This window comes from Corvus kubaryi, unplaced genomic scaffold (genome assembly GCF_017639235.1).
Source record: "Corvus kubaryi isolate FWS band 111438036 unplaced genomic scaffold, C.kubaryi_AGA036_p1.0 130, whole genome shotgun sequence".
Taxonomy (NCBI): domain Eukaryota; kingdom Metazoa; phylum Chordata; class Aves; order Passeriformes; family Corvidae; genus Corvus; species Corvus kubaryi.
This window is the reverse complement of record NW_024580665.1, coordinates 2,495,704-2,509,106: the sequence shown is the minus strand read 5'-3', so window position 1 is coordinate 2,509,106 and position 13,403 is coordinate 2,495,704. Positions and strand designations below refer to the sequence as shown.

Genomic DNA, 13,403 nt, shown 5'->3' with positions numbered 1-13,403 from the left:
TGTAAGAATATGTTCACAGATGCAGTATTTGCTCCCCAGTAGACATGAGTAAAGCATCAGAGGAAGAGGCTCTTTATCAAACAGACAGCCTGCCATCCAGTAAGTTAACCAAGCCGTGTCTGATGTTGGAAGTTTTGTCATGTGCCCAAGTACTGCATTGCTGAAATAAACCCAGTTGTTTCAGTGGTGCCGTGTTCACATCATAATTGTGAAATGTAAAATAATTACCTGCTCTTACTATTATAATTTTGCATTTTTCTTGGCTATAGATATAATGATGTGGTTTTTTTCCAAGGTGGTCCAAGAGGAAATTGCAATTCCTTCAAGTTTTGTGAAGCTCAGTTATCTCAGTAGTCGGACACCGGGGTATAAAACTTTGCTGCGCATTATTTTGACACACACAACCATCCCTTCTGGAATGGCAAAAGTCCATCTGATAGTTGCTGTTGAAGGTCGTCTGCTTCAGAAATGGTTTCCTGCTGCAGCCAATTTGGTGTACACATTCGCCTGGAATAAGACAGATATATATGGACAGAAGGTTTCTGGTCTGGCTGAGGCAATGGGTATGTAGAATCACCTTGATGTAAGCAGAAGCACTCACACACATCAAGCCAGGAAAATATGGCAAATAAATTTTTTTGCTGCTCCTACATTCTTTTAAATCAAATGCCTCTTTAGCTGAAGTCACTGAAGTGACTTGTATGATTTCCTAAGAACATTTATTTTCTTGTTCTTCCAATGTCATCTTTCTAATTTAATCAATTTGAAAATTCCGTTTTCCCTCAGAGAATGGTTATGTACTAACGGCATTATATTCAGCTGTCTCTGTTTTTGAATGTTACTTTGAATATGACCTTTGGTGTGTCATTGTTTCTGTCATTTTTTGGCTGTGACATTTAAAATGTCATTTCCGCTTAGGATTTACAAAATTCTAAGTTTTGGGCATCCTTTCTTACTACATTTCATGTCTCCAACAGTTAAAACTAATTGATTTGTTGTTTAAAGATGTTTATCTACAAATCAGCATGTTTCATAGGCTTTGTTCGGCAAGCAGCAAAGGTTATTCTGAGAATTGCTACAGAAATTCTGGCTGTGCAAATACATTTTATTTAGCCAGCATCTTTATTTTCATTAATTTCCTGATTTTTTTAAGGGCTTTCTATTTTGTAATTTAATTTTGATGTTATGTTGCTTAATGGACTAATAGATGCTTTGTATTAGAATTATTTACTTTACAAGCAAAGCTTGGTATTGTGAATCAACCCCATTCGCTTCCATAGCAGTTCTGTGTGCTTTTTATGTCAAGGCAATTATCACCAGCAGCACTGGCAGATCAGGCTATAAGGCAAGAGTAGCAAGGGCAATACAGAGCAGTGCACCCTTGCAAGGAATATGCCTCATTCCATATATGAAACTACTGTTCTGAGGGGCAGCCAGGAGCTTCCTTCAGGATCTCTTGTGTTGTCCATGCAGGGAGAGTGCCTGGAGAGTGGCCTGTGCAGAGCCAAAAGGTGCCTGCCAGGCTCTGCAGCTCCCAGAGCCTCTGGTGCGTGACGCTGTTCCTGTGTGCTCCCAGACAGATGGTCTGGGAGGTGGCTGCGTGGGGAGGCAGTGGGGAAAAGGAGGATTATACCATTTTCCTGGTCATTTCTTCCCTGAGAATGATGCAAGCATAGACAGACATGGATTTCCATGATGGGTTATGAGACCAAAATGTGGAGTATGATTACGTAATGCAGTATGCGAAGGAAAATGTCAGACAAGAAGCTTTTCCCAGAGCTGTGGTCCTACTGTCTCCTTCAACACACACAACAGGGGCTGCTGCCTGCAGGGACATTGCCACGTTCTCTCCTTACCCATGAGCCACCACTCACATTCATTTGATCATGAAATGAGCCAGATCAGGAACAAATTCAGCTGAAAACTGAAGCAACCAAGAAATCAGTGATACATTTTTGGCTTCATTAGTTTCCTGATCTGCTATGAATGCTCATGCAGAAGCTCAGGTCTTCTCATTCCAACTGTAGCTCACACATTGCATTGGCCTAAAAAAACCCAGACTCCACCCTTGGTGCAAGGTCTCCAGAACTGCTGCATCATCTCCCCTGTCTGGATCTGATCTTCCACTTCTGGCTCACATCTGCAAAAGGGTGGGCAACTTTTTGCTGGGGTCAGTCAAGTGCTGGCACTGACACCAGGGTTCTGAACACCCCAGGTGTGATGTGTGGCAAGGAGCAGCAGTGCCCTTCTAAGCCTCTTGAGATACAGGAGAGCCTGTGAAGGGGCAGATCCAGCCTTGTCCTGTTGCTGATACCAGTTCCTGTTTGTTTTTGCGGTGAGGGAAGGTATTAAGTTAGTTGTTGGCAGATATTTGTGCAAATCCAGAAATAAAAAAATGCTCCAGCTTGACCTTGAGCACTCCTATGGGTGATCAGGCAGGACCAGGTGGGTCACAGGTGCCACCTGGGGCTTTCCTCAGCACAGCTACCTGTGCCCTGTGTCCAGAGGCTGTCACTTACACATTGGAGAGGGAGCAGTTGACTACCCTGCTCCCACTGCGTCATTTAAGAGTCCTCTAATGATTGTGAAGTCCAGTACATATCCAGACTTTAGAACATTTTAATTCCAATACATAACATCTCATGAAATGATACTGTAGTTAGTTTCCCAAATTAGGAGTAGATGAGTTTAATGTGTTTAAATATGAATAAAGCTTACACAATAGTGCTGGATAACAACTTTTAAATTATTTAATTGGTGCTTAATTTTTTAAATTCTTTTCCATAAAGTTTAGGTTAATTATGCTTCTTTCAAAATAGAAGCAAAAATCTTGATATTTTAAGTGCATTACTAGCATGCTTTGTTAGATTCCAATAAAGCTTTATTTAATTTGACACACTGTAGTTACTCATAGACCTTTATCTGCATCCATTATATGAATTTTTGTCAAAATAATTTCCTCTGCCAGTATATTACCAATATTTAGTAATGCATTCTGTTCAGTTTTCATTTAAATTAAATTAAATTGGAGCAGATTGAAGTCCTGGAACTCAGGATTATAACCATCTGCTTTTGGTTTTCTAAATACTATAAACATCTATATTTTTCTTCAGGGTTATTGACAGCACTGATCACATAACCAGCTACAGAAAACAAGACTTTCTGAGCATATTTCCACATGCAAATGGTTCTGTTTAAACTTGTTGAAGAAATGTTTGCTGGCATGTGTCCAGTCCCCAAGCTCCTCACAAGAGGCCATTTTCTCAGAGTAACAACTGAGATGACAAAGCAGCATTTTTTTGTTCTGAGTAAAGAAGCATCATGTGGATATTGACACACAAAAGCTTGGGGGTAAAGTCTATGTCCCCTTGTAATCTAACACAAGAAAATGATTTCAGTCAAATCCTCGATATATGCTCCTGTGTACCTCCATACAGACTCCTGCAAGGCTCTGCGTCCCACATAGCAGCACTGAGGGGTCTGCAAGGATGATCCCTCTTGGGGTTGAGCGTAAACCAGCTCTCCAACAGCCCTACCAGGTGCTGTGGTTGAGTACATTTTATTCATTGTTCAAAGAAGATGGATGCAGATAAGTACAAATATCTCAGAGGAGCTTGAAATAGAGGTTACTTTCCTGGTTAATTGTGTCTTTTATTTCTTACCTGTATTTTGGCAACAGTCCTTATACTATAGGTCTGGTACCAATTACCCTTCTCAATAGTGGTATGAAAAGAATTGGGTTTTTGTACAGATGATCAGTAAGTCTTTCGAAATCCATTTTGAGACTGCAGAGAACTGTACTTGCTGACTTAATGTCTAAAACCAGTCACTGAAGTTCACATTCATACAGTGAAATCTCAGTCACCTCAAAAAAGTGCTACAAATTAATTGGATCAGAAAGTAACACCCCACAATGAGGGTAAGCTGGCAGAGATTTTAATTTCACTTACATTTTTCAAAACCTGCCCCTAACAAAATACTTCTCAAGTGGCACTGTAATCATCCTGTTGACTTTACCAGTATGATGTTTTGCCTTGGTTACTTGGCATGCAAAATGACTGATAGGAAACTTTCATGGGTGGTACAGCAGGACTTCCAGTTAGATGGCTCAGGAGACCCACTTTAAGATCACACAGATACTTCCTTTTGGAGCATAGGTGTCTTTCATGAATATGGGTAAGTTTGCATAGAAGCCTGGTTGTAGATGCACACGAAGTGTGTCCATATGTCTCTCACTGATGAGAGAGGACAAAAAGACAGCCATGCACAGTAACTGTGAGAGCAGGGAACAGTGAACTTGTAGGAAAGGGGGTGATAACCTCTGGAGCTTATTTGGCTGCTCAGAAACATCAGCTGTAGGCAGGGAATACTGACACTATATGGAGTTAGCTCCAGCCCTGGTAAAGATGCTCCAATGGATCCGTGGGCCTGGATTCCAGATGCTCTCAATTGTTATGCCTCCCTCACCCAGCTCTCAGCACGGTCCCTCCCAGCAGTTGATGATCGGTCCTGTGGGTCCCTAACGAGTCACTGAGCCAGGCTGAGGGGCTGCATTTCAGGCTTTTGCTCTTTTCAAGCACGCACAGCTAACCTGGGATTGAACGTGTTAAGCGCATGACTGGACAGAAGATGTTAATGTGTAGGTGGCAAATGTGAGGTTGCTTCACAGGAAAAATCTGCCCTTTATCTTCTCTCTGCATTAACACCTAGAAAATAATGTGTTCGGTTACTGAACCTTTGTGACTCATCCCAGCACAGGATGTGGCTGTTCTGGAAGTTCCATGGCCTTATTTGGTCTCTCGCCTCAGGGCGGTACCCAGAAGCCTTGCTGGTGTTGGTTGTAAGAGCTCCTGTAACAGAAGAATTGGACAAAGTGGCTGCTGGACCCTCAAACTGAAACCTGTAATGTTGGAAACATACAGTATTTACAGTACTTAAGGAGATGGGATTTTTACAAGTCAGAGTTTAGCTGCAAAAACAGGCTCTTTCTGCTAAAATAGTGAAGCTGTTACTGTAAGGAACAGCTTTCAGTTTGTCATAAAACATTTATCTTAAACACAAATGCTCCCTGTTAGACCTGGTCAAAATATTTTTATTGTATACCATAATGGAATTTAGGTGGTATTAAAACTCTTTATGGTTGAAGTAAAATATACCTAAAGCTGTTACATAGAAAAAGTGAAAAGAAACTATTAAAAATGTTTCATATTTTTTTAATTTTGTATCTTAAAATATTTTTGAAACATTTTTGTTTTGGAAAGATTGAACTATTTCAATATTTCCTAGGTCAAATTATGGAATTTGGTTTAAAAATAATATTCTTCCTTTATGATGAGTTTCACTGAAATCTAGTAGAGATAAACAATTTTTCTTGAAAGGTTGGTATATTAGAGATATCAAAACTTTTGAATTTTTGTTTTGTTTTATGGAAGTACTAAAGGAAAAGGGTTTTAATCAATTTGAGTTCCCCAAGACCCACCATCCTTAGGGTAATTCAAGATTTTTCATTGGGTATTTTGGTAATGTGCAAGCCTGTTAAGATAAATGTGTAATTCTATAAATGTTAAGCTTGTCAATCCATTTCTGCCTAACTATAATTTTTACAGTCAGCAAACAAAACCAATTTGTTTTAGCATGGATTCTTTTCTATTTAAGCTCGTTTTCAGGTAATTAGCAGAAATGCAATAAACAATCAAGTCAGGAGTCATTGGAGGAGATTTATAATCTTATGAAATCCACAACTGATATCACAGACAATTTTCTGCTTTGAAGCAGTAGTTACTATAGTTGTAAAAACATACTAATCTCTTAAAACCCTTTTTTCAAAAAAATACCATTCAACAATAGCAATCAGGCAGAGGAAAATTAGTGGCATCATTACTTAACAGATGAATATCAAAAACTGGAATGAAAAACTGCCTAGCAGTTCACAGAGAAAAAGAGACTGAGAGATCTTTAATTATTTGTTTCCAGTGTCGGTGGGATATGAATATGAAACATGTCCTGATTTTATTCTATGGGAGAAGAGAACAGTAATCCTTCAAGGCTTTGAAATGGATGCTTCAAATCTGGGTGGCTGGTCGATAAACAAACACCATGTATTAAATCCACAAAGTGGTAAGTCCCTCCTTTATTAACTGCCCACGCAGAAGGAGAGTACAAATTTTAAAGGAATTAATTGTTAAGATTTTAAGTGTTACACTTCCTAATGTGTAATCCTCTTTGAATATGCACCCTCATTTATTGAGAGCTGAACTGTAAATGCCATCTGAAAGGATATTTTTAATGTTCTCGCTCCCAGGGTTTAGACATTAATATCACTGACTCTTGTGATTGCAAACACATTGTGGTCGTTTGGATGGGAAAAGGGCAGACTAATTTGGGTTCATTCTCACACAGCTGGTATAGAAGTGGCACATTTCAGGTCAGTCTGTAGTGTGTTATATTCTCAGTGAAGTGTCTACACCCCTAATTCATCCTATGACTGCCATCAGTTCATAGCAACACAGCTCCAGGCAGACAAACCCTGCTTGATCACAGACCAGCACTTCCAAACCCACGCTGCCAGTCCAGTGTGCAGCAGCTTTTGTGGCTGCCCACTCTGTGGAGAAGCACAGTAAGTCACTCCTCAGTACCAGCAATCCAACACATTTCAAAGCATTAGTAAAAACCTGTAAATGCTTTTGGTGTCATAACATTAACCCTGCAGAGAGATTCTTCAAGCATGGAGGCTTGAATATTTTTTCCCATTGCTTTTATTTTATACCAGGTTTCTTTTCCTCCGTGAACATCTGTGATCGGGAACTAGTGAGACTAAATTACTAAAACAATACTTGTAGATAAATTATGGTAACTATATATGGTTTTCCCAATAAACAGATATCTCATTGTCCAGGAAAAGAGAAACTTGAGGTCAGATTTTAGCACTTAAAAGTCAGCGGAGTATTGGATTCAGTAAAGTTCCCTCAATTTGCTCCAGCTGAGAGTCAGTCCAATAGAATCTATTTCTATCTGCAAACTTCTGCTGATGAAGATTCATGCACAGATGTATGGCTCTCAAGTTTTACAAGTTCTGTTGCTGAATGCACAGCTACAGTATAAATATTCCAAATACAAAAGGTCAGATTTAGTTTGTAAATGATCTGGATTTCTGTTTTGATTTAAAATAGTTTGACATTTTAAACAGCAGTTCTTTCATTCCCTGTCGTATTGGTTTGTATAGATTGTCTCTTTTAAATGCCAGCTATTGACATTTAACACAAAGAGAAATCTGACCTCAGTCAGCTGGGCCCCCAACTGAGTCCCATAGTCTGCTCCTTAGTGCCAATTTACCACTCGCATAGTTTAATTTCAAGAGTAAATTGCTGGCAGTAACTCCAATTTGTATGACTATCTGATAACTGCAGTGGTTACTACTACAATTCACCCCATAGGCACTAACATGTTCTGAGATTCTGTAGAGTATGCAATTACAATCCAAGCCGGGCTAAGGCATTGCTCTCGTGAGCACAGGGTATGTGGTGACAAATTGCTTCCTTTCCCCCCTCCCCCCGTCTCAGCTTCGTGGCTGAGAATGCCAGAGGGCACTGACCTGTCAGCCTCAAGCCACCTCCTCTCAAATCAGCTGGGCTGCACTCACTACGTGGGTGGGGAATGTGCAGCTTCTACACTTGCTCCTCTTCCTTGCATATTCCCACTGTGCTGGACACGGGTCAAGGCTGAAGTCAGGGAAAGCTGCCAAACATCTTTACCCATCACTTTCTGAGGCACAGGACGGGAAGGGAGGGGAGGGCATAAGCACATCTGAGCTGAAGTCCAGGGTCTCTTCTGTTTGCAGTTTGCATGTCAGAGCATCTCCAGTGGGGCAACAAAGCCCAGGCTCAGGGATGTGTCAGAGGTTCCTCAGGACTGTTACAGGCTTTGAGCACCCACACCTGGCTCGTGTACAAGAACTAGAAAAGCAGCTAAGGGCAGATATAAAGAAGCTGGTTCACACCTACCAGAGCAGCCTGTAGGTTCATATTAAAGCAACAAAACCAAATAATGAACTGTGGTAACCCAAAGGATAAAAGTACCAAGTGTGCTTATGGTCTTACCTAAAAACAAGTGAACTGCACTTCTTTTTCAGATATATAAAATGGACTTTAGATAAGGACAAGAATACGATTCAAACCAGAATTATGTATTTCAGACTTATCTCCATGCCACCATGACTGATATGAAAAGTATTGAGTAGCCTTCTTGAGCATGAATATATTAAGATTTTTCACTTTTAATTAAAGCATCTCCTCTGTATGAAGAGCTGCTCTTTTTAGAAGGATGAAACTTTCACGATTTTGAAACACTGCCACTGGATTACGTACAGCAACAGTATTGGAATATAACATTCTGTACTGCAAATTGCAATTTTATTTTCAAACTAAAACTAGAAGCACTTTGCTTGATTTACTAGTCCTGAAGAGCTTATATCTGACTTCAGCCACTAAGCCTGGTCTCCCAGCAAGTCTACTACTGTGCACATTCCTGCTTAGAGCCAGGGCAGATATTCTTCTTTCCCTCCCCATGAAGGCTTCTCATTTTAGAGAAGTTACAAAATAAACGGAGTAAAAAGAAATAGATGCAATTTTTCAGACTTGCAGTTCATAGTAAGCTGTGGAGGTACATGTATTGACATGCAGAAACCTTAGCAAGTGAAAACTGTGTTCTACTGCCAGATGTAAGGATTTACAAAAAGAAAGGGGAAAAAAAGGATTCCTGATTCCAGCAGAATTGATGTGAGATAACAAATATTGTTCCAATGTGGCTGTCACTGGAAACTCAAGTTTTTCAAATGTATGCAGTTTTGCATCTGTGTGGCTGTTAGGTTAACAACGGATCACATCCTGTTCTCAGCTCTACTCTACTGCTCTTTTCCCACTTTTTTTTTCCCCACCAGTTTGGATGTTAGATCACTTCTAATTTGTGACATGATTAGAGTTTAATGTTTTCTGGTACAAAGGTTTTTGTCAGTTTGGAAGATCATCAGGGCATTTCTCATAATCAAGAAGAGAACAGATACCATAAATATTAGTTCCTGCATAGAGGTCTTTTAAAGACAACTGTATCTCATGAATACAAATGAATGTGGTATTAACCAATTTTTCAGGGTGTTATCTGAATTAAATTTTTCTTCTGATGGGCAAGTGCATTGATTCCATTTTTATTTATCTGGGGCAAGGAGGAGTAGTTTTAGAGAGACTTTATGCTTTAAGGTAATTTCAACCCCAGTGCAACACAGCATCAACTAAAATTAAAGCAGCAGCTTGGAAGCCTGATATTAAGCACACACATTTATTGACAGTAAAACATATTCTCCAGAGCCCTAATTATTTACTGGTATTTTTAAGAGGATGTTGAAAGATTACCTTAACATCGTAATTTCAGACAAAGCCAGCATCTTCATTTCATAGTATTTTTATCCACTGCATAAGAGAGAATATTGGCATTTATTTTACTGGCATATTTCCAGGATGCTTTTTTCAAAGCTATTATTCAAACAAATCTATGCATTCTATCCTCTGTTGTTCATAAATAATTTTTTAAAAATATAATTCTCTTCAAAATAGCTGTGGTAACATTCAGTAATTTCCAAGGTGAATTTTAGCTTTAGATTTACCTGAAAGCCACAAAAAATAGTTTAAACAAAAGTTGGTAGAGACAATACATAAATACATTTGCTGTACTTTGGGAAAACTCAGACATGTCTCCACATGTACTTCCTGCAGTATCTAGAATATTCTCGTTTCCCAGCATGAGTCCTCCAGAAAGTAAATTCCCTTGTGTTTGTTCCTTTAATAGTGCCAATTTTCTGATGAAGTACTGGGCTTTTCAAGGGAAATAAGAAATTTTGGACTAGGATCTAAAAGAGTACCTATATTTTGTTCAGCAATAGCCAAATTCTTGCGACAACATGTCATTTCAAAGATGCTTCTTAAATATATTACCACATTGTTACTTAAAATAAACACTATAGCTATCAGCTTGAGAAAATACATCTTTGTACTAGTTCTGGTATCACTAACCTGGTAAGTGGGAAGACTTTCAACAATGTATGCTGCAGAGCAGTGCTAGAATACACTGGGAAGATGTTTTAGCCTTTATGGTGGAAGACATGCTGGGAAGACACTTGTGCCTCACAATTGCTCCTTGACTCTTAACTTGGCTTTGCTGCACTTGGCCCCATTTTCATATACCATGAAGGACTCGCAGTTAAATTTGAATATCGATTTTGTACTGCCACTCCATGCTCTTTTGTGAAAAATGCATAGTAGTCTTGCTATTAATCTCCTTTAATTAAATATTCAAACTGCCTAAGAAATTCCTCTGCTACCTAATAAAAATTTATGAATAAAATGAATATTAAAGCAGTAATCCCCAAGAAACCAGATAGCACTGCAATTAGCAGTCAATTTGTTAGAGCATTAACCAACCGTGAGTTGTCCTCATGATGTTGGCTTTAAAATAGTCACTAGCCACTACTGAACAAAATGGTGACAGTGAAGCTTGGGATGAACAAAATTGGAAAAGATTAGTGGAACCCTGTGATAGTCTTTAACATATCAAATGTTTGTTGCTATTTTGGTAATCTGGCTGTCTAGAGGATTTCATAATCCTAAACTACAGAATAGTTTAAATGCCATACGTTTGGCTTATTTTGTCTCTTTTTTCTTCCCTCCCCTCCCTTTAGGAATTTTGCACAAAGGAAATGGGGAAAACCTGTTCATTTCCCAGCAGCCTCCAGTCATCTCCACTGTGATGGGCAATGGACACCAGAGAAGTGTCTCTTGCTCCAACTGCAATGGACTTGCCCTCAACAGCAAACTCTTTGCCCCAGTTGCACTCGCTTCTGGGCCTGATGGAAGTGTCTATATTGGGGACTTCAATTATGTCAGAAGGATCTTTCCCTCTGGAAATTCAATTGGCATATTAGAATTAAGGTAAAAAAATAACTGACTTTCTCTGATTAATGTGCATAATCCTGGCTGTGATATGCCTGTGAAAACTAGGGTGCACTTTTATCCCTTGGGACTTGAAGAAATAGCCACATGCAGTTGCTTTGTGGCCATGCATGTTATCAACTATCAAACTTACTTACCAGAAAACTTACTTTTAGTCGTCAGTTAAATAGGATGTTTTATGTGGCCTTTAGAACAGGTCTTGCATAATGAGTTTCTGCAAATTGAAGAATTAATAAAGCTGATTCTTCTTCCTGTGAGGTTTTTCATACATTTTATCCAAAAGTTAAAATATACCACGATGCATATTTTTGAAGAATACTGCATAATTCCACAGCAAACATGCAGAGTATCATGTCAAGTCACAGCACTGGGCCTGTAGACTTACCATGCTTACAATTAATACAATTACACTGTTCCTCATGCAGCAGAGGATGTGGCTCAGTTTAAGCAGACAGGAGCAAACCTGGCACCACAGACCTGCCAGAGGCTGAGCTTGTGCTGCCCTTAACGACTTGCCTGTAATCACCCCAGCTTCCCATTCCCTTTGAGGGACACAGGGGAAGGCAGGGAAGATTTTGGACATTAATACATGAAATTTCTTACTTAACATCCACCTAGCTAACATTTCTGGTGATGATTCTGTGTGCTGATTGTTCAGAATTAGCTTGGCAATGTGTGGGCAGTGCAAAGGAAACAGTTTGAGAGAAAGAAATACCAAGTAAGAGGATAAACAATGTTTTGTTGATGGGATACAGCTCTGTGAGCAGTCAGGAAAAGAACACAGTTCTTTCAAGGACTAACATTTCTTGTCTTTTTCTTTCTTTTTAAACCTGAACTGATCTGTCTTTCCAGGAATAGAGACACAAGACACAGGTAAGTAAAATGTAATAACTGATATGTGAACAAGGTTCGAGGAGACAATCTTACAAAAGTCCTGTTAGAAGTCTGGATATAGAGAAACACTCTGAATTTAATAAATATAAATGTTAATAAATACAAATGTTAATCAAATTCACCTTTGTTTATAGTACAGAAGATTTGTTTTGTTCCCATTGAAGGAGTAAAGTCTTCCTCTAAAAATCAGTTTGCTGATCACCAAGAAGAGATGGAGAGGTTTAAACCGGAACATTGAGAGTGCATTTCATAGCTGTCATACCCATTTCACATGGTGTTTGACTGATCACAGATATAGCCATCCAAGGAAACTGGAGCTTTAGCAACAAAAAAAATAGTTAAAAAGCTGCAGAAACACACTATACTTTAGTGGGCTGTGCTTTAGAGGTTCTAGGATACCACAAGTTTTAAAATCTGCCAGTGTGCACGGCAGAGCCCAGAACTGAGGATGCTGTGTCACAGCTCAGTCCTTGCTGCTCCAGCTAAAGACAAAGCAAGTGGCTTTCCCCCTTTCCAGCTGGCATTTTAGCATTGCAATGTAGGGATTTCTTTAAAGGAATGAACATTGCACATTCGGCTTCTGCGACAGATGGCGAGGGAGTTGGTTCCAGCAGTCCAGCTGCAGAAGTGATGTTGCATGCTAGAAAGAGACAGCAAGGCACCCTGTCTCCGTAGAAATAAACTTCTTAGCGTTCTAGTACTTAAATGAGATAAATAAACCAGCACTAGTACAATATAAGACAGTAACTTCATGGCATAGTAGGGAGCAGAATGTGGACTGAACTGTGTTTACAGCATGAGAGTATTGGTTGGAATTGCTCATTTTAGCCACAGGACTGCTATTGAATACTATAAATTATTTACCAGATTATGTCACATCTCATAGATTTTACAATTAAAACTTAAAAAGGAAGAATAATTCCTACTTGGTAAGTGGAAGTCTCCATTTTTAACTGAAGGGTTGTTTCCACTTGCTTTAAACTGACTAGTATCTTTGTAAACTACATTTGTCTGTAATGCATTCAGAACATAAATCAGCTTTTACATTTAGAGGTTTCTTTTATGAAGTAGATTTTTTTTAATACCTGTTCACTAGTACTAGTTTGAGATGAGCTTCAACCATAGTTAAATCAGGTTATGACGATATTCAAGTACCCCAGCCCTATTAATAACAGTAATAATTGTCACTATTCTGTCCAAGTGAACTTTGTAGAAAATTGGAGGAAATCACTTGAAGTTAATGTAGTCTTTGAGGTGATAGGGGATTACTTGACAGTCTCACTGTGTGCCATTGTCTTGAGGTGCTAAAGGTCATAGTCATGGTGGAAATTTCTAGAATGCTCAAAGAAACCTGTAGAAGTAGCAGATAAAAGATGGCTCCTGACAGTCCATGCAGGAAAAGGCTTCAAAATACTCTACACAACTTCTGGCCTCTGAAAGAGCAGGGGGAAAAGAGTTCTTTTTATGATGTAAAAAGAAAATACTGTGTAATAAGGGAGAGTTTGACAGCCA

At 39.1% G+C, this 13,403-nt stretch overlaps 1 protein-coding gene across 7 annotated transcripts in view; it reads left to right on the top strand.

Moving 5' to 3' along the window:
- The window catches only part of TENM1 (teneurin transmembrane protein 1), an 829,870-nt gene that overhangs the window by 755,648 nt on the left and 60,819 nt on the right, over window positions 1-13,403 (top strand). For all 7 annotated transcript variants that reach the window (XM_042028501.1, XM_042028513.1, XM_042028533.1 and 4 more), the window contains 4 exons: window positions 296-563; window positions 5,974-6,117; window positions 10,727-10,976; window positions 11,850-11,870. In XM_042028501.1, the coding sequence (XP_041884435.1) occupies window positions 296-563; window positions 5,974-6,117; window positions 10,727-10,976; window positions 11,850-11,870 (683 nt within the window). The remainder of the gene's footprint in view (window positions 1-295; window positions 564-5,973; window positions 6,118-10,726; window positions 10,977-11,849; window positions 11,871-13,403) is intronic.